Source organism: Salmo salar, chromosome ssa23 (genome assembly GCF_905237065.1).
Source record: "Salmo salar chromosome ssa23, Ssal_v3.1, whole genome shotgun sequence".
Lineage (NCBI taxonomy): Eukaryota > Metazoa > Chordata > Actinopteri > Salmoniformes > Salmonidae > Salmo > Salmo salar.
In genome coordinates, this window is record NC_059464.1 from 30,414,307 (window position 1) to 30,435,090 (window position 20,784).

At 42.0% G+C, this 20,784-nt stretch overlaps 1 protein-coding gene across 3 annotated transcripts in view; it reads right to left on the reverse strand.

Annotated features, from left to right (window-relative positions):
* LOC106584380 (neurogenic locus notch homolog protein 2) overlaps positions 1 to 20,784 on the reverse strand; it is a 58,201-nt gene that overhangs the window by 36,530 nt on the left and 887 nt on the right. For all 3 annotated transcript variants that reach the window (XM_014169622.2, XM_014169621.2, XM_014169620.2), the window contains exon 2: positions 12,125 to 12,206. In XM_014169622.2, coding sequence (XP_014025097.1) covers positions 12,125 to 12,206 — 82 coding nt within the window. The remainder of the gene's footprint in view (positions 1 to 12,124; positions 12,207 to 20,784) is intronic.

Sequence of the window (20,784 nt, forward strand, 5' to 3'; positions counted from 1 at the left end):
CAGAGTTCCTCTGTAAAGATGGGAAAAACTTCCAGAAGGAAAACTCTGCAGCACTCCACCAATCAGGCCTTTATGGTAGAGTGGCCAGATGGAAGCCACTCTTCAGTAAAAGGCACATGACAGCTCACTTGGAGTTTGCCAACAGGCACCTAAAGACTCTCAGACAATGAGAAAAAAATATTGTCTGGCCTGATGAAACCAAGATTGAACTCTTTGGCCTGAATGCCAAGCATCACATATGGAAGAAACCAGGCACCATCCTTACTGGGAAGCATGGTGGTGGCAACATCATGCTGTGGGCTTGTTTTTCAGAGGCAGGGACTGGGAGACTACTCAGGATCGAGGGAAAGATGAACGGAGCAAAGTACAGAGAGATCTTTGATGAAAACCTGCTCCAGACCACTCAGGACCTCAGACTGGGGTGAAGGTTCACCTTCCAACAGGACAATGACCCTAAGCACACCAAGACAATGCAGGAGTGGCTTCGGGACAAGTCTCTGAATGTCCTTGAGTGGCCCAGCCAGAGCCCGGACTTGAACCTGATCGAACATCTCTGGAGAGACCTGAAAATAGCTGTGCAGCAACTCTCACCATCCAACCTGAGGGAGCTTGAGAGGATCTGCAGAGAAGAATGGGAGAAACTCCCCAAATACAGGTGTGCCAAGCTTGTAGCGTCATACCCAAGAAGACTCGAGGTTGTAATCTCTGCCAAAGGTGCTTCAATAAAGTACTGAGTAAAGGGTCTGAAACCTATGTAAAATGTGATATGTTTTTTAAAAGCCCGTTTTTGCTTTATCATTATGGGTTATTGTGTGTAGATTGATGAGGGGAAAAAACGATTTAATCCATTTTACAATAAGGCTGTAACATAACAAAATGTGGAAAAGGTAAAGCGGTCTGAATACATTCCGAATGCACTGTACATAGTCATTGACCACTGGTCAATTTAATAATGTTTACATCCTGTTTTACCCACTTTATATGCATATACTGTATTCTAGTCATGGACATCCTATACAACTACTGCTGTACACACCTTTTCGATTCATATACTGTCCATATATTCTGATACGTCCAATTTCTTGCTCTTTTTTAAACTTTTGAGAATTGTTTTACTGTCATTGTATTGCTAGAAATTGCAGCACTGTGAGAGCTAGAAACATAAGCATTTCTCTGCACCGGTGATAACATCTGCAAATCTATGACCAATCAAATTTGATTGGATGTAGGGCTGACCCCATTTAGTCGACTGGTTAATTGTTTTGTTGATAGAGATTTTTTGAGTTGAGCAGTGGCAAATATATATATCAAAAAAACTATTATGGCACACGAGACACCTGTCTGACTCACACATTTACAAAGTTTGTTTGGTTACGGTACTCTCTGTTAATTGCATTCAATATATTATTGTTACAGTCTTATCGTTGTCATTGTAGGAGTGGACATGTTTGCAGAGCGCACAACCTAGGCTACACTAATTTCATTCCTTTTAAGAGTTGTCAATTTATTCATTGTCTTTTGTTTGGAGCGCTACTGTCAATCTTGAGTAACATGCTGACCACACCGCTCCCATTACGTAAAATAAATAAATGTAGACATACACTACCGGTCAAAAGTTTTAGAGCACCTACTCATTCAAGGGTTTTTCTTTATTTTTTACATTGTAGAATAATACTGAAGACATCAAAACTATGACATAACATGGAATCATGTAGTAACCAAAAAAAGTGTTAACCTCTTACATCTAGACGTTCCGCTAGCGGAACACCTGCTCCAATATCCAATGATAGGCGTGGCGCGAATTACAAATTCCTCAAAAATCCCAAAACTTCCATTTTTCAAACATATTACTATTTTACACCATTTTAAAGACAAGACTCTCCTTTATTTAACCACACTGTCCGATTTCAAAAAGGCTTTACAGCGAAAGCAAAACATTATAGATTATGTCAGCAGTGTACCCAGACAGAAATAATCAGACACCCATTTTTCAAGCTAGCATATAATGTCACAAAAAACAAAACCACAGCTAAATGCAGCACTAACCTTTGATGATCTTCATCAGATGACACTCCTAGGACATTATGTTATACAATACATGCATGTTTTGTTCAATCAAGTTCATATTTATATCAAAAAACAGATTTTTACATTAGCATGTGACGTTCAGAACTAGCATTCCCACCGAACACTTCCGGTGAATTTACTAAATTACTCACGATAAACGTTCACAAAAAACATAACAATTATTTTAAGAATTATAGATAGAGAACTCCTTTATGCAATCGAGGTGTCCGATTTTAAAATAGCTTTTCGGTGAAAGCACATTTTGCAATATTCTGAGTAGATAGCTCCCCATCACAGGCTAGCTATTTTGACACCCACCAAGTTTGACCCTCACCAAACTCAGATATACTATAAGAAAAATTGGATTACCTTTGCTGTTCTTCGTCAGAATGCACTCCCGGGACTTCTACTTCAATAACAAATGTTGGTTTGGTTCCAAATAATCCATAGTTATATCCAAATAGCGGCGTTTTGTTGTGCGTTCAAGACACTATCCGAAGGGTGACGAGGGGTTACGCGCCCGACACGTTTCGTGACAAAAAAATTCAAAATATTCCATTACCGTACTTCGAAGCATGTCAAACGCTGTTTAAAATCAATTTTTATGCGATTTTTCTCGTAAAAAAGCGATAATATACCGACCGGGAGTCGTTTTCGTTCAAAGACTGATAATAAAAACATGGTGTCGGCTCGTGCACGCGCCTCCAGTCTCATTGTTCTCAGATCGACCACTTACCAAATGCGCTACTGTTTTTCAGCCAGAGACAGCAGAGTCATCATTCACCGTTTTGCCGCCTTCTGAGAGCCTATGGGAGCCGTAGGAAGTGTCACGTTACAGCAGAGATCCTCAGTTTTCAATAAAGAGAGTGTAGAAGGCCAAGAAATGGTCAGAGAGGGCACTTCCTGTAAGGAATCTTCTCGGGTTTTGGCCTGCCAAATGAGTTCTGTTATTCTCACAGACACCATTCAAACATTTTTAGAAACTTTGGTGTTTTCTATCCAAAGCTAATAATTATATGCATATTCTAGTTTCTGGACAGGAGTAATAATCAGATTAAATCGGGTATGTTTTTTATCCGGCCGTGAAAATACTGCCCCCTAGCCATAACAGGTTAAAATAGATAGCCCTATTTGGTAAAATACCAAGTCCATATTATGGCAAAGAGAAAGGGCAGTCCATCATTCCCTTAAGACATGAAGGTCAGTCAATCCATAAAGTTTCACAAACTTTTAAAGTTTCTTCAAGTGCAGTCGCAAAAACCATCAAGCACTATGATGAACCTGGCTCTCATGAGGACCGCCACAGGAATGGAAGAACCAGAGTTCTCTGCTGCAGAGGATAAGTTACCAGCCTCAGAAATTGCAGCCCAAAAATACTTCAGAGTTCAAGTAACAGACACATCTCAACATCAACTGTTCAGAGGAGACTGTGAATCATGCTTACATGGTCAAATTGCTTCCACGAAACCACTACTAAAAAGGACACCAATAACAAGATGGGGAGACTGATTGGGCCAAGAAACAAGAGCAATGCACATTAGACCGGTGGAAATTTGTCCAAATTGGAGATTTTTGGTTCCAACCGCCGTCTTTGTGAGATGCGGTGTGGGTGAACGGAGGAACTCCGCATGTGGTTTCCCACCGTAAAGCATTGAGGAGGAGGTGTGATGGTGTGGGGGTGCTGTGCTGGTGATACGGTCTGTGATTTATTTAGAATTCAAGGTACACTTAACCAGCATGGCTACCACAGCATTCTGTAGCGATACTCAGCCCAAACCAGATGGGATGGCGTGAGACTATAATTTGTTTTTCAACAGGACAATTACCCAACAAACCTCTAGGCTGTGTAAGGGCTATTTGACAAAGAAGAAGAGTGATGGAGTGCTGCATCAGATGACCTGGCCTCCACAATCCCCCGACCTCAACCAAATTGAGATGGTTTGGGATGAGTCGAACCGCAGAGTGAAGGAAAAGCAGCCAACAAGTGCTCAGCATATGTGGGAACTCCTTCAAGACTGTTGGAAAAGCATTCCAAGTGAAGCTGGTTTAGAGAATGCCAAGAGTGTGCAAAGCTGTCATCAAGGCAATGGGTGGCTATTTGAAGAATCTCAAATATAAAATACCTTTTGATTTGTTTAACACGTTTTTGGTTACTACATGATTCCATGTGTTATTTCATAGTTTTGATGTCCTCACTATTATTCTACAATGTAGAAAATAGTAAAAATAAAGAAAAACCCTTGAATGAGTAGGTGTTCTAGAACTTTTGACCGGTAGTGTACATGTTATTCAAGCATTTCATCCAAACTGCATACCCTGGTGCTAAAATAAATTGTAAAAAATGTTTACACTTGATGTGCTGCATGTCCACACTCCAATCTCTTCATTGTTTTTTAGGAACATATACCCACATGGGTGATAGAAAGCTGTACTGCGGTCCACACTCCAGTCCAGTTAGTGGTGGTAATACACCTTAAAGCTGGTTGCCAACCGCCATATAAAAAGTCAGAAGATGACTGAAGGGGGAGAGATCACTAGAAACTAACTAGGTTGACCCTTTTATCTGTGGATTCATTATAAGAGTAGAGGACCTTGTGCATTTCAGGTAAAATAAAAAAACAAATTAGCTAGCAACAGCAATCTAGATATCTAAACGGCCCTGAATATTTCATTCATTTCGACGTGACCCAAATTAATATAGTTGGTTCAGAGTTTGTTTTGGTATTTCAACCTGATCGCGTCTGGGGTGGTTGGACAAAAATCAACATGTGCGCGATGGCGGACACACGCATGCCTGATTATGCATAGAAGTAGGCCTAGGCCACCTGGCCTGCGTGCAAATTGTGCCCATTTGGGGGATCTGATACTAGGTCTGATTGTCTTCATTTCTCATAATTTTTTTTATTAGCCTCAAAAACAGCAAGTTAACAAAGTCTGTTTTTACATCAATTGAGAATGACAATAGTTCTCTCAAATGTAGCCTATATGAACATCTTTCCAGTGCTTTCCCTTTTGATAACCACTCAGCATGAAAGAGAAAAATGTCATGCTCTGATCCTGTGGAAACGTCATAATAAGTAATCAGGTAGGCATATTTTATCAAGGGCTTGACTTGGACTGAAATAGGTTCTGGTACTCATTCTGTTTATATTTAGGTGCAGGAGCTCCACAATACTTTTAAGATAATATTCTATAAAGAGGAACAGGAGCTCAAGCAGTAGAACATTTGAGGTGCTGGTACTCAGCTCCGGTGAGCTCCTGCCCAAGTCAAGCATTGCTTCTTATCCCTTCCGCAAATTTCCTAAAGCTGTGTCTGTCCCGAGCTCACTGGTGCAGGAAACTGAGGGCCCAGAATTGTATATGCAATGTTGAAAGTTTACTAGTGCAAGCTTCAGGTGGACCCAAGTTAAATAGTTGATACAATGTTTCAAGTTCAATGCAGACAGGCATGTGTAACCAATGTGATTTATAGGATATTTATTTTAAAAATTAGGATATTTTCTACCTGCAGGCTGCAATGTTTTTATTTGTTGGCTTTATGGAGGCTATTTTCACATTGTTGGAAATGGCAATAGAAGTTACTTTTTAGGTTTGTATCATTTTAACTTGGATTTGTATAGAATTTTGATTAACCACATGCCAATGATATTAAGATATGAAGAAGTTATAAATTAAATGAAACTGTTTCACGAAAATGTGCATATGAAAACCATAACTTGCACGCAGATCGGTAGAAATGGTAGGATAAATTGGCATTCCACATGAGAAAGGTTGCCGACTCCATGTGTAGCCTATAACCAGCAACTTCAGGAGAGTGATGGCAGAATCTGAAAGCCAGCAGGAGCGGGAGAATAGTTGGGTCAGGTTTTTTTTCTTCTGGTTATCTAGATCTCTGGTGCCATTTTGAGGCATGTCTTATTTCATCAACCTGTAAGCTTAAAGCATCAGACAAGCTCAGTGCATATAATTTATTTTATTAAAACACATAGGGTGTGTCTATATATGGAAAAATAAAAGTTGAAAAATTTCGACCAATAGATTGTTTTTAGCCAAGGACAGCCCTATCTCCTCCTCTCCCGTCGACCGTCACACATAGACCAGGCTGCATAAACAAGGTGCTCCTGCTCACATTTCACACTCGCCGCTTTGGCTGGTTGGACTGGAGCGGAGGTGGTCTCTCTGGTGCAAGTATGTAGTGTGTGTGTGTACACACACACACACACACACACACACACACACACACACACACACACAGTATTCTACAGTAGAAAGTTTCAATTCAAAACCAAAAATAATGGTGTAGGTTGAGAAGATTTTGAGATGTGTGCCTTATGAGATCTAGGCTATAGGACACGGTATAATAGGAAAAGTCTTCCTTGGTTTCTTTACAATAACACAATTTGTCTCATCCCTTTTTGCTCAATACCTTCTATGCTCTTTACTCAGAGGAAATGTTAGAGTAGTATTTTTGGAAGCAAACACTTTCATAAAGAGCAGAAAGGCTGCAAAAACATCAAGTGATTGGGGGGGTGCGAATTTGCGAACGGCAAGAAATGAAGAGAAAATGTGTGGCTTGTAGGGAGATGGGAGAGAAGGAATGAAAGGCAGGAGAGGAGAGAAAAAGAGACTGTCAGAGAGTGGAGACTGACTTTGGGCTGTGGTAAAATAGCACACTATATTTAAAAGAACACTCCAAAAGAATCAAGATCCGACAGACTGAATAAGGAATCCATTTTGATTCTGTATGCTCCATCTGCTTTCCTCTGTTGTGTGGTGTCATTTAGTTATGAATCTCTAGGAGGCCTGAGGCCAACATCTTTCATTGAAGTCATGCAACCACTGGGCATTTGAACTTCACAGGGTTAGCCTACTTTGTTGTCATTATCACCACAGCTCGTCACTGCAGTGTCTTGTGGGTTTAGAATCTGGTTGTTACATTCCCCACTATTCTGTAGGGCTTCCTCCCTTTCAGATTGAGAGTGGGTGTAGGGGTGAAACACACAAAAAGGGACAGTCCCTCTTGGCCAGGAGGCCATGTTGACCCTATCTAGTGAGTTGACAACGATGAATGGTCTCATCTCCACCCCATCAAGACCCCTGCCATAGACCATACACACAGGCCTAGTCATACCCCACTCTAACATCCAACAACACCCCCACCGGCAGACCCCTTTCTTAGCCCTCTGTGCCAGCCACACTTCAGCTCTTTCCCTGCCCCACTGTCCCAGGGCCAGCAACTATCTTGTCTCAAGGTGCCCCTGGGCCTGTCTTCAGTCTCTTATCTGTGTGGTTTCATTATGTCAGTACATCTCATTGAGCTGTGGTGGGCAAGTGGACTGGGTGAAAAATCAACGCCCTGGGTTTGTTTCTTCAAAATCACAAGGTTTTGTTAACCTGTTATGGCTAGGGGGCAGTATTTTCACAGCCGGATAAAAAACGTACCTGATTTAATCTGATTATTACTCCTGCCTAGAAACTAGAATATGCATATAATTATTAGCTTTGGATAGAAAACACTCCAAAGTTTCTAAAACTGTTTGAATAGTGTCTGTGAGTATAACAGAACTCATTTGGCAGGCCAAAACCTGAGAAGATTCCATGCAGGAAGTGCCCTGTCTGACAATTTCTTGCCCTTCTTGATTATCTCTATCCATTACAGAGGATCTCTGCTGTTATGTGACACTTCCTACGGCTCCCATGGGCTCTCAGAAGGCGGCAAAAAGCTGAATCGTGGCTTTGCAGGCTCTGGCTGAAAAAAAGTAGCGCGTTTGGGTAGTGGCTGGTTACAGTACTGTGAGACTCAGGCTCGTGCCCGGGTCGACCCCATGCTTTGTTTTCTTTCGTCTGTTTACCTAAACGCAGATGCCGGTCGGAATATTATCGCTTTTTTACGAGAAAAATGGCATAAAAATTGATTTTAAACAGCGGTTGACATGCTTCGAAGTACGGTAATGGAATATTTAGAAATCTTTTGTCACGAATTGCGCCATGCTCGTGACCCTTATTTACACTTCGGATAGTGTCTTGAACGCACGAACAAAACGCCGCTGTTTGAACATAACTATGGATTATTTTGAACCAAACCAACATTTGTTATTGAGGTAGCAGTCCTGGGAGTGCATTCTGACGAAGAACACCAAAGGTAATCAAACTTTTGTAATAGTAAATCGGAGTTTGGTCAGGGCTAAACTTGGTCGGTGTCTAAATGGCTAGCCGTGATGGCTGGGCTATCTACTCAGAATATTGCAAAATGTGCTTTCACCGAAAAGCTATTTTAAAATCGGACATATCAAGTGCATAGAGGAGTTCTGTATCTATAATTCTTAAAATAATTATGTTTTTTGTGAACGTTTATCGTGAGTAATTTAGTAAATTCACCGGATGTTTGCGGGGGGTATGCTAGTTCTGAACATCACATGCTAATGTAAAAAAGCTGGGTTTTGATATAAATATGAACTTGATTGAACAAAACATGCATGCATTGTATAACATAATGTCCTAGGGTTGTCATCTGATGAAGATCATCAAAGGTTAGTGCTGCATTTAGCTGTGGTTTTGTTTTTTGTGACATTATATGCTAGCTTGAAAAATGGGTGTCTGATTATTTCTGGCTGGGTACTCTGCTGACATAATCTAATGTTTTGCTTTCGCTGTAAAGCCTTTTTGAAATCGGACAGTGTGGTTAGATTAACGAGAGTCTTGTCTTTAAAATGCTGTAAAATAGTCATATGTTTGAAAAATTGAAGTTTTGGGATTTTAGAGGAGTTTGTATTTCGCGCCACGCCCATCATTGGATATTGGAGCAGGTGTTCCGCTAGCGGAACGTCTAGATGTAAGAGGTTAACTCAGGTTTTGGTCATGGGTTTGCCTGGCCACTCAGTGTGTGTTATCAGCTACTGTGGTTGTGTGTGTGCTGGTCTGCTGGAGTAGAGGAGAAGCGGTACGGAGTGGTTGCAGTGAAAGGAGTGAGGGAGAGAGAGATTAAGCTAACGCAGTGCTCCTCCACTCAGCTCTCCCTCCTCCCTTGTGCTGGAGTTTCTGGTTCTCTCCTGTTTCACCTGAGGCTATGGGAGGCTCAATGGGGATAGGAAATTACATCATGGCTCTCATTAGGGCAAGCTCATGACGAAAGAGAACTGACATATATAGACAGGGGTAGAAAGGTTGGTGAGGTTAAGTCAGTGGGGCAAAGGCAAGGGGTAACAGAGGATTTCAGGGTCTGAGACAGACAAAAAGTAGGGTGGAGGGGTTAAATGAAGAGAAAGAGATGGTGGAAATAATGAAAAGGGGGATCAATTGAGGGAGAGAGAGAGCGAAGGATTAAGAGGCCAGGTGAGATGTGTCCAGAGGCATTTAGCCCGACGGAATGAGGGATGATTGATAGAGTGATGAGGAAGGGGCAGTGACAGGGTAATTTCTGTCCCTCTTTCTCCTCCTCATCCCCCTCTCTCCCCTCCCACACCTCTCATCAGTGACAAGTCAGCTCTGAGATACTCTCCTCAAATTACTGCTAAAGAGACATCCTCCTTTCTTTACTCCCTCTTTTATTCCTCTTTACTCCCTCTTTTATTCCTCTCTCTGCCCCAAGCTAAATTCTATCCTGTGTAGGGTATATTTATATATATATATATACCCTACACATATATACATATACAAAATATGTTTAATTGGAAACCTTTTAAGTTTACTAGTAAACTACCAGAATTTTGATAACTCAAGGATTTGATGTAATTTCTCTGAAGACATCAAGTGGCCCTTTTGGGTCCTTCAGATTATCACATGCATCTCCCTGGCCCTCTGTGGGCTTATCACATGTCAAATATATCAAATAATAAATAAAGATCAACACACTTTGCTCTGACTTACAAGTACACTTGGGCACTAACAAAAGCCCAGGCTCAACAGACAGTGACACACAAACACACAGTGGTGACACACGCCTCTTTCTCACACCCTGGCTGAAGGCTTGCAGTCCCACCGGTTCAACAGCTTAAACACACCCTGCTCTGCCAGCCAGCCTCTCCCTCCCAGACTCATCTTTCTCTCATTAGGTTCTCAGTAAGCAAAAAGACAGACAGAAATGAGTGCTTGGGTGTCACCTCCACAAAAAAGCATTACTAAGCATCAGCTGAATGTTCCCCTATTTCCTTCTCTGTATCCACCTGTTCCCTTTGCACAAAAGTCAACTGGCAGCCATCAATCTGTCTTGGAGCACATGCCTCGTCCCCCAGTGTTCGGCCTTGTCCTAAAGACAGCATATCAACACAACAGTAGTCGTTATAATTAACTCTGACCCCTGGGCTGCTGCACAGTCCATAATTGCACTTGTCTTGAGGGGGATGGACCAGGCACTGTTTTTTCACTGCTTGCCTTAATATGTTGGAAGTCTAATAAACACATAATGGGATTTTCACACAATGACTCTTGAGGTTAGCCAGCGGGCCGGCAGGAGGGAGGGATCTGGGACTGTGTGTGCGCCGTCTGACTGGTTAATCAGTCTAACAGTTGCCCTCCTCTGTCACCCAACTGGCCTTGGACTGAAAGACTCCTCTCTTCAGGAGGAGCAACCCGCTGCCCAATATGGGACAAAGGATTAAATGAATTCAAATAGATAATAGAGAAACTTCCTTCTGGGGCAGTCAGCCAGTTACACAAGTCACCGTTAAAACCAGTGTGTGACTCAAGCGGTCTGTTCAGTGTTCTTTGTCTTGGGCTCACTTGTCCTCCTACTCACTCTCATTACAACCACTGATGGTGAAAGCTAGGCCTAGCTCAGGTCAGTGTCTTGTTCTACATCAGAGGCGAACACAATGTAGGATCCTATAAAATCCATAAAGCGGAGAACGCAGACGGAATCACGGAATCTAGACATTAAAACGGAATTCAACAACATTCAAAAATGTATTGAACTTAGTATGAAATCAAATAATGTATTCAACTTACTACATGTATTAAATTTGCCCAAGACATTCAAAAATGATTCAGTGATTCTTATTTCCTTCAACTTTCTGAAGAGGCAACACACAGGAATGCCCGTGCGTTGACTATTTATTCTGTTACTATGATTTTATTTAGCAAATATTTGTCTTACTTTTTAACTCTACGTTGTTGTGGATGAGCTGGTAAGTAAGCATTTCACGGTAAAGTCTACAACTGTTGTATTCGGTCCATGTAGTCAATAAAATGTGATTATCCAGTGGCGATTTATTTAGCAAACTCTGCAATTACATGTGTGGTACAGAAACACAGCTAACCAAACAAGTCTCTTGCTGGTGCTCAGTTGAATTAAAGGGCATCTACATTTATTAGATTTTTCCCAGACCCCAAAAGTGGTCTCCTGATGGGGTTTAAGCACTTAAAACATCCAAAAGATGTGATTTTGAGAGCGAAACCCCCCCAAAAATGAAACCTGGAAAAACAAAAATGGAAAAAACAATTTGGGAAAAACATAAAGCAGACTTTATAGGGCTCCAATAATAACCTCCATACACCTGTAGGGGAACATATTTGTTTTACAGTTGAATTGAAAACATTGACTATAGCCTAGATGTTTTCTATTTATTTCGGAAGCAGCAAACTTTTCAGATTCCACAGGTCTGGGAACAGAAACAGAGCGTGACTCACATCCCATTACATGCAACGTGATAGGTTCATGACCGAGCTGTGTGTTTCTATAATTGGTGTATAGATTGGGAGTGTCCGTTCTTACTATGCTAAGTAAATTCATAATTACAAGCACTGTCAAAGGCACTAGGCATATATCATGACAAACCGAAATAATTGCAGACCTTTATAGAACATTAAAAAGCAATACCCAATCTGGATTTAGACAGTCAACCATTGAATACAGTAGAAGAGTCTTGATTAATTTGGCAACACGAGACTCCTTTGAAAATGTACGACTTGGGAGATCCCCGTAATCTCTACAAAAAAACAGCTTGGAGGTGGAAGTATGCTTTGGTGGGGCTGCCAGTATTGTTATTACTCAGTGATCCTTGGGTTGGTACTGGACCCAACAACCACCTGAAGGGTTTCTCCTCGGCCAAGCCAGTCTTACCTGCAGTATCCTGTCCCGTTGGTGAAGGTGGCACACGTAGCATTGTTGACACATGGCTTAACAGCATCCAGACACTGGAGAGCTGCAACAGACAGGAATACAACACGTCAGTCAAGAACACACAACCTGATGAATAACTTTAGTGATTCTTTCCAATAGGCCTTCATCTATCTGTTTATTCAGAATCCTCTTGAAAACATGCATTTAAAAAAAATCCTAATATATTTCAGTCTTATGCCATCCAAACTCAAGCACATCTTACCACTCCTGCCACCCAACCCCAGGTGATCATATTAATATAGGAAACTACAAGAGCCACATGGGCCAGCCAGTGAACATGCAGCAGACAGAGACATCAGTGAGCCTTGATAGAGACCACAACGTCTCATCTATGTCAGGGTTTCCCAAACTCAGTGCTGGGACCCCCCCGTTGCACCTTTTGGTCTTTGCAGCACTACACAGCTGATTCAAACCAACTCTTCATCTAGCTTTGATATTTTGAATCAGCTGTGTAGTACTAGGGCAGAAAAACAATATATATGTGCAGGGGGGGGGGGGGGGGGATTCTGGGAAACTGCTAGTCAGACACTCAGGCTCAGCATGACTTCCCTGTCAAAATAAAGGTTGAAAAAAATACGTAGAAAAATAAAAACACTTCCTCTATTGTGTGAGGAGGATGCAACCAGAGACGGCACTCAAGTGCTCCTGATGCATACCAGGTGGTAGTTAGGCTTGGGCAGTATACCGTATACCGGGGTATTTGGAAAAAGTCACAGGGATGTTTTTTTTAATACCGTCAAAACTATTTATTTGAAGTTTTGTATCTACTTTATTAATGAATACCTGCAGTCAATTTGTGCAGAATGTTAGGAGATGAAGTACGCAATCTGCTTCATTTCACCCGTCACATTATTTTACATTATGAAGCTTACCGTAGTTCCCCAGAACAGTTGAACCAGTCACGTGTTTGTTTGGAAATAGCACAACGGGAGACGTCCATAGCGTTCTATATCTATCGTCAAGTCTCCGTTGTGCTGCGCACATGAGGTGATGACGTTTCACTTGTATGCAATTCACTACTAAATGTTTGCCATCAGATATCTTATAATGCCTTTCTGCCAGAAGTCAAAGAGCTCTGGATGAGTTGCCTGGACAGCTCCAATTTTTTCCTTGTGATACCTACTAGTGTTTTCTCCCCCTCCTCCGTTCTTCTCCCCTCTGCTCCATGTACACATGCTGCTATTCCTTCAGAAACGCATGCATCACAATTTTGTTAATTTGTACAATTTCTCATTCGCTTTCACTTGTAAAATGTCCACACTCACTAAAAACGACATTCGGTAGCTACTAGCTACGCTTGTACAACTTAATGAGCTGGATTTGCACGTCTTTGCAATTAGTTTGTTAATTGTCTTTGTGATTTTGCTATTAGTTTGTGTACATTTTGTTAGCATTCCGGTAAGAGACGTCCAATGGGCTTTTATTGCGTTTTTAGCACACCGTTGTGTGCTATGATAGTAATTCCATAAATCCCAGGAAAAGATAAGGACTGTATGACAATATAAAAATCTGGATACCGCCCAAGCCTAGTGGTGGTATGCCAAATAGCATGTTGATGTTGCCAATATCAATTTAATATGTGGGCTGATAGTGTTGATTAAACTCGAGGTATGAAAAAAGCTGACAGCATTTCAAACCATCGTGCACCCACTTAAATATATACATTTTAACAGGAAGGAAAAGAATATGTGAAGGAAAAGAATATACTTCTTTTTTTAAATAATTCCCCCCCGCTTTTCTTCCATTGATGTTTGATTTAACTTAGTCTGAATCTTAGCCTGGGGTTCACTGTCATAATCAACCAGGGGGGGCCCCAGCACCGAGTTTGGGAAACCCAAAACACAGTGCTCTTTCCTGGAAGAAAGGGCAGGTCAAATGACTGCACAGCAACGCCAATCCTCACATGACAGCCACGTCATCAATGCACAGGAAGTGTGCTCAGCATTAACACTACTTCCTGTGACAAGACTGTCACATATTGTATGCACCACTCTGAAAGGAAGAAGTACATGAACGCTCACACACACACATCTGGAGCTACTTCTACTTTAAAGGACAAGCCTAGTAATTTGAACAACCGAGTGCTGGTTGGAATCAGACTCCAAGGTCCAAGAATCACAGATATAAACTCAGTCAATCATAGTGGTTATTGGTTCAAATCAAATTTAGGAACAATGGTATTAAACACAACCACACTACAATTTAGAGCAACAGAATGAGCCTGGAACACCTGAGGCAAGAGACACATGTCATAAGGCCAGTAAATATCAGCTGACATATCACACCAGATACTGCTGTGCTGCATACAGCTAGGCTGTGATATCATGTGTGACTTTGCATGATGACTGACCACGAACATAATACCCCCCATTACTCATGTTACGAGACTGTAAGACATCACAGATCACACTGAGGTCACACCCTGTGTGGATCCTTCACTTTCATCTCCATATGACTGATCATTCAAGGCTAACTTGTGATAGGAGGTTAATGCACATAGCTTAGCCTATAGGCATAAATAGGCTATGCATTGATTATTAATGGGATATTTGCATGAAAATGCATGTCAAGAAATTATATACAGTACTTAGGCCTAAAATGTATTTGGAAGCTCTAGAAGCAGACATACTTTTCCTATGCCGTCTCATTGGTGGTCACTGTGGTTAAAAAGAGGTGGCAAAAATATGCACATGATTGAACAGTGAAGTTCGCATCTGGGGTTTCACTCTCTCTACTGACATTGGCTCATTAAATAGGAAATACTTCAGAAAAAAAACTGCTCCAGCCAGCCACAATTCTTAACTTTTCAGACACGAAGGAGAGAAATAGACAGAAAGCAGGAAGCAAAATATACAGGGGTAAAGAAAGACAGTAGACAATGAGCAACTGAGGATAAGGATATCAAAATAGTATAAGGAGGAGTGCTAAAAAGAGCAACAGGGAGAGAAAGGGTGAGGAGAGAGTGAGCAGCAGAGAAATCTCTTTCCCCTGACTGATTTGACGAGCTCCAGTCCACATACATGCACGCTGTCACAACGCCAGACGTAATGATCTCACAGGATTTGGGACAGGCTGACACTAATTACTCCATTTCCATTCTGAAGCAGGCCACCAGCCCGGGCTCTGGGAGAGGGTGGGGAGGGAGGAGAGGATCCCCCCATTGCAGCTCGGCCCCACCACTCTCACACAGACGCAACAAGCAAACAAACAATACCACCACGCGTCACAGACCCCGCTGACAGATAACTTTTACCAGCCTGTTGTAACTACAACTGACATTCTTTCTTCTCCCTAATGGAGGCTCTCCTACTCTATCAGTGAAAGCTGGTTTAGGGGAATTTTCTTATGATTGTAGACATGATAAGAACCAGGCGGCTAAGGAAAACAGGGAAATTGGGGTTGGTTGAAGGGGGGGGGGCAAATTGTATTTAACACACAGATGAGACGACTAAAACATACTCATCGTCCTTCAGGCCAGGCTAGTAGGCCAGACACACATACAGAGAGAGTGCCAGTAATGATGACTCCACTACACACGTAGTGGCGCGAGAAGGAGCATGTGTGACTGTGGTCAGACAGACTGTGTGGGCTAGACAATGGAATCCCAACATTCGTAGAAATGGAAGTGAATCTCTCGCTCGCTCCCTCTCGTTTTGTCTCTGTGCACTGTATGTTGTTCTCTGTCCATTTTAAGAACAGAGCAAGGACATACAAACGAAGAGTATGTCTAGTCAGGGTCATGGGCTTTGGCATTTGGCTGTGCAGCTGGCTGGCACACGTTGGTTCCTCCCTCAACACACACCACTGCTTTGTCACTGAATCCACTACAAAACCCTGGGAGGGGAGGCTCTGTTAGTTGAGTCTGATTGCGGAGAGGGAACGAGTGACGGATTTGGCTTTGAACTAATCACTGAGGAGATGGGGAAGTAATTACGAAACACTGACAAAAGAGTGCACACGAATGGGCGTCCCCGAGCACAGGCTCCAGTCCCATATTGGAGAGGACAGGAAGTTGTTCGCACCAACTGAGGAAGTAGCCCAGTTTCCTGGAATTGCTATAGCCTATATCCGTTGGCAAAACAAATCAAATTTTATTGGTCACATACACATGGTTAGCAGATGTTATTGTGAGTGTAGCGAAATGCTTGTGTTTCTAGTTCCCGACAGTGCAGCCATATCTAACAGACGACAAGCAAACAGTTGCCATGGTAGGGCTCCAGACTAACATTTTCCCCTGATGGCACTGGTGCCACTAAGTTTTCAGTACGTGGCACCAGCCCATGATTTGGTTGCACCAATTTTTTTCCACAGCGTCACACAATAGAACAAATGAGTATCATATTATAGCGTAATTCGCAGTGATTTGTTAAAAAGTTCAATAGTCTACTGAGATGGTATTCAAGAAGTAAGTTGTTTCATCATCTTTTCATGTTGTGATTCTAAATATTCTCATGTGCAACCTAATCCAGTGATTGTCATGCATGTTGGGTTGACAATTAAGCTATTGTTGTTATATTTTATTGTTAAAAATAGTGTTGCAGGGGCCTCCTGAGTGGCACAGTGGTCAAAGATACTGCATCGCAGTGCTTGAGGCGTCACTACAGACCCGGGTTCGATCCCAGGCTGTGTCACAGCTGGCCGTGACTGGGAGACCCATGAGGCGGCGCACAATTAGCCCAGCGTCCTCTGGGTTAGGGAGGGTTTGGCCAGCCGGGATGTCCTTGTCCCATCACCCTCTAGCGATTCCTTGCGGCAGGCCCGGCACCTGCGAGCTGACTTCGGATGCCAGTTGTATGGTGTTTCCTCCGACACATTGGTGCAGCTGGCTTCCAGGTTAAAACCTGTTGGGGCTAGGGGGCAGTATTTTCACGGCCGGATAAAAAACGTATCCGATTTAAACTGGTTACTGCTCTTGCCCAGAAACGAGAATATGCATATTATTATTAGATTTGGATAGAAAACACTCTAAAGTTTCTAAAACTGTTTGAATTGTGTCTGTGAGTATAACAGAACTCATATGGCAGTCAAAACCCTGAGACAAATCCTAACAGGAAGTGGAAATCTGATGTGTGGAATCACTTTCAAGCCTTTGCCTATGAAACACACAGTGAGTTAGGATTCATTTAGCACTTCCTAAGGCTTCCACTAGACGTCAACAGTCTTTACAAAGTGGTTTGAGTCTTCTCCTGTAAAAACTGACTGAACGAGAAGCCTGGAAAGTTTGTCATAGGGGGAAGGCGATTACTACTATGATGCGCGTGCATGTGGGTACTCTTTCGTTCCGAAACGTTTTGTAAGACAATGCAATCGTCCGCCTTGAATATTATTGAAGTTCTGATTGAAAAAGGCCCTAAAGATTTATGCTATACAACGTTTGACATGTTTGAACGAACGTAAATAAAAAAAGATATACTTTCGTGGCGACATGTTCCGCGCGCTTCGTACATTTTGAGTAGCCTTCGAAACGCGCTAACAAGAAGGCGCTATTTGGACATAAATTATGAACATCTTCGAACAAAACAACATTTGTTGTGGACCTGGGATTCCTGGAAGTGCCTTCTGATGAAGATAATCAAAGGTAAGGGAATATTTACAATAGTATATTTGATTTTAGATGACTCCAAGATGGCGCTAGTCTGTATCGCCTAGCCTATTTTTCTGAGCATAGTACCTCGTTTATTGCAAAGTGTGATTTCCCAGTAAAGTTATTTTGAAATCTGCCAATGCGGTTGCATTCATGAGATGTTAATCTATAATTCTTTGAATGACAATATTATATTTTACTAATGTTTTCGAATAGTAATTTTGTAAATTGTAGCGCTGATTCACCGGCAGTTTTGGAGGCAAAATATTTTCTGAACATCACCGCCATTGTAAAATGCTGTTTTTGGATATAAATATGAACTTGATAGAACAAAACATGCATGTATTGTCTAACATAATGTCCTAGGAGTGTCACCTGATGAAGATTGTCAAAGGTTAGTGCATAATTGTAGCTGATTTTCTGCTTTTGGTGACGCCTGTCTTTGCATTGAAAATAGCTGTGTGTAATGTTTTGTCAATGTACTGTCCTAACATAATCTAACTTTATGCTTTCGCCGTAAAGCCTTTTTGAAATCGGACAACGTGGTTAGATTAAGGAGATGTTTATCTTTCAAAGGGTGTAAAATAGTTGATTGTTTTGAGAAATTTAAATTATTCGATTTTTGCTGTTTTGAATTTCACGCCATGTATCTTGTCAAGCAATCCCGTTACCGGGATCCGAACGGGAAGGGGTGGCCCCAACAGGTTAAGCGAGCAGTGTGTCAAGAAGCAGTGCAGCTTGGCAGGGTTGTGTTTCGGAGGACACATGACTCTCGACCTTCGCCTCTCCCGAGTCCGTACGGGAGTTGCAGCGATGGGACAAGAATATAACTTCAAATTGGACAAAATTGGGGAGAGAAAAGGTTAAAAGTACCAAAAAATAAGTTAAATAAATAATTATTGGATTGCAGAATCGTAAAAAAAAAAAAATTTTAAATCAATAGGATAAACTTCCCTGGATGTGCACTAATATCATAGGCTAATTTATTTGGGGTTAAAGCTCACCGTATGCTTCCAAATTGAAAGAGTTTGTGCATATATTATGACTCAATTGTGTGAGGTTTTGGTTAATTTTTGTCTTTGGAAGGTTTTTTTCAGCAGTTTGTGCACACAAAAAAACATCTTGAGGCAAGTCGAAGTTCAGTAACCGAAGTCTACGCCCCTTCGTCGGTGATTGGTCAACAGTACTACTCCTAGTTGACTTAGCATGCACAAAAAGTAAGCTAAACGACTTTGCCCAAGGGTTACTTATGTCTGTGGCCCACAAAAACAGCAGCATCAACATCAAGCTGGGTTTGTACTAGGACTAGTAGGTCACAAAGAACGAGGGAGGTGACAAATTGCCCAGTTCCAATAGCAACAGTAAAGTCCTGATGATAACTTTGCTGTTACAATTAGGAAGAAGAATTAGCACCCCTGATCTAAATCTGTGTACACAGAGGGCCATCCTCTGCAGGCGGAGTGGCCTTCACACTGCAGTGCTGGGGTGTAGTGTAGAGCTGTGGACATGGGCACCAGCGCTCTGCCCTCATGGCTCCAGGATTATTGAGCTCTGCTGGGGCAGGAATGTAGGACATCTTAATTCTCTGTTCATTTGCTAACCTGCTCAACAGTGCAGTCACAACTCTCTGTAATCACCCCCACTCTTCACAGCAGCACCTCCCATTAACCACACCAAGCCCCCCTTTGCATCAGATCGCCTCCACTCGACTAAAATCCTATCTGGAGCACACTCCTATTCCGTTCTTATCACACAGCTGTTCTTTGCTGCTGTAACTTGAGGTAATTTACTACGACAACAACCAAAAGAAACAGGCAAAAAAACATGTGTTTTCTTCTAATATGTACATACAGCTTAGGGAGGAGAATGGGTTAGAAGAAGAATCAACAAACACAGAAAAATATTTCAATTGTCTGGAGGCGGACTGAGCTGGGATGAACTGATGCTGCGACCACTGTGCCCTCCACTGGCATTGTGAAGAGCCAGTGCTCAGCAGCTCAGTAATGCAGGCAGGTCAATAAACAGAAGCTTGTGTTCCACGTGGAGGGCGCAGCATGTCACAGATAAATCACATTTCACACCATGCTCCAGCATGGGTCAGACTGCAGAACAAGCAATGCAGTAACAGGCACAATCACTGGGCTTTTCATTGCACAGGCATGCTGTAAGGACTGAGTAAATACATGCAGCCATGGACCCACGCAGTGGAGGCAGGCAGGCAGCACCACGTCGTGTGCCACAAAAAAGTCAAAGCTTCATCCTCAAGGGACATCATCTGCTTGACACAATAGGGAGGCAACAGCCGATTTCTATGCTGTAAGAGTGGATGGGTGAGTGAGTGTGTGTGTGAGAGAGGGAGAGAGAGAGAAAGCATGAGGGGTCAGAGAGAGAGAAAGAGGGAGGAATGTGAAACACCAACAGGAACATTCCACCCACTTCTTCTCCTGCCTGCAGCAGCTTTACATTGTCTTGTGTTCTTGTGTGTCAATCCTCTGTCCAAAACGTGAGAAATTACGATCATGAGGTGGAGGCAGAAACATGGCTCATGTAATCACTTTTATGTTAATGTCTCTTACCTGGCTGGAATTCATGTGTTTTGCTATTAACCACCATTTCTGTGCTATGACTGAATCTGTAGCAGTACTTTGATGAATTTGGGAACTATCACAAAAGGAGCAATAATAGTACAGAGCAGATGGTAATAGTAACAATTTCAGTATGGATATCATTGCCATTAGCCCAATTATTAATTGTGTAACGATTAAAAGTACTGATTAATAATACTACTGTTAGAGTTATGATAATTGTGATTATCATCAATATGTCATGTTATAGTTGTGTTGTCATAAAAAAATGAGTCAAAAGTAGCCAATCAGCAATAAGCATTAAAAACACGCCCAAAAAACGAACAAAAGAAGAACAAAAATGTCAAATCTATACTCCAAACTCAAATTACAAAATATATATTTATTTGTAGCTAACACAACAAAACCATTTTGAATTCCATTCACCCTAA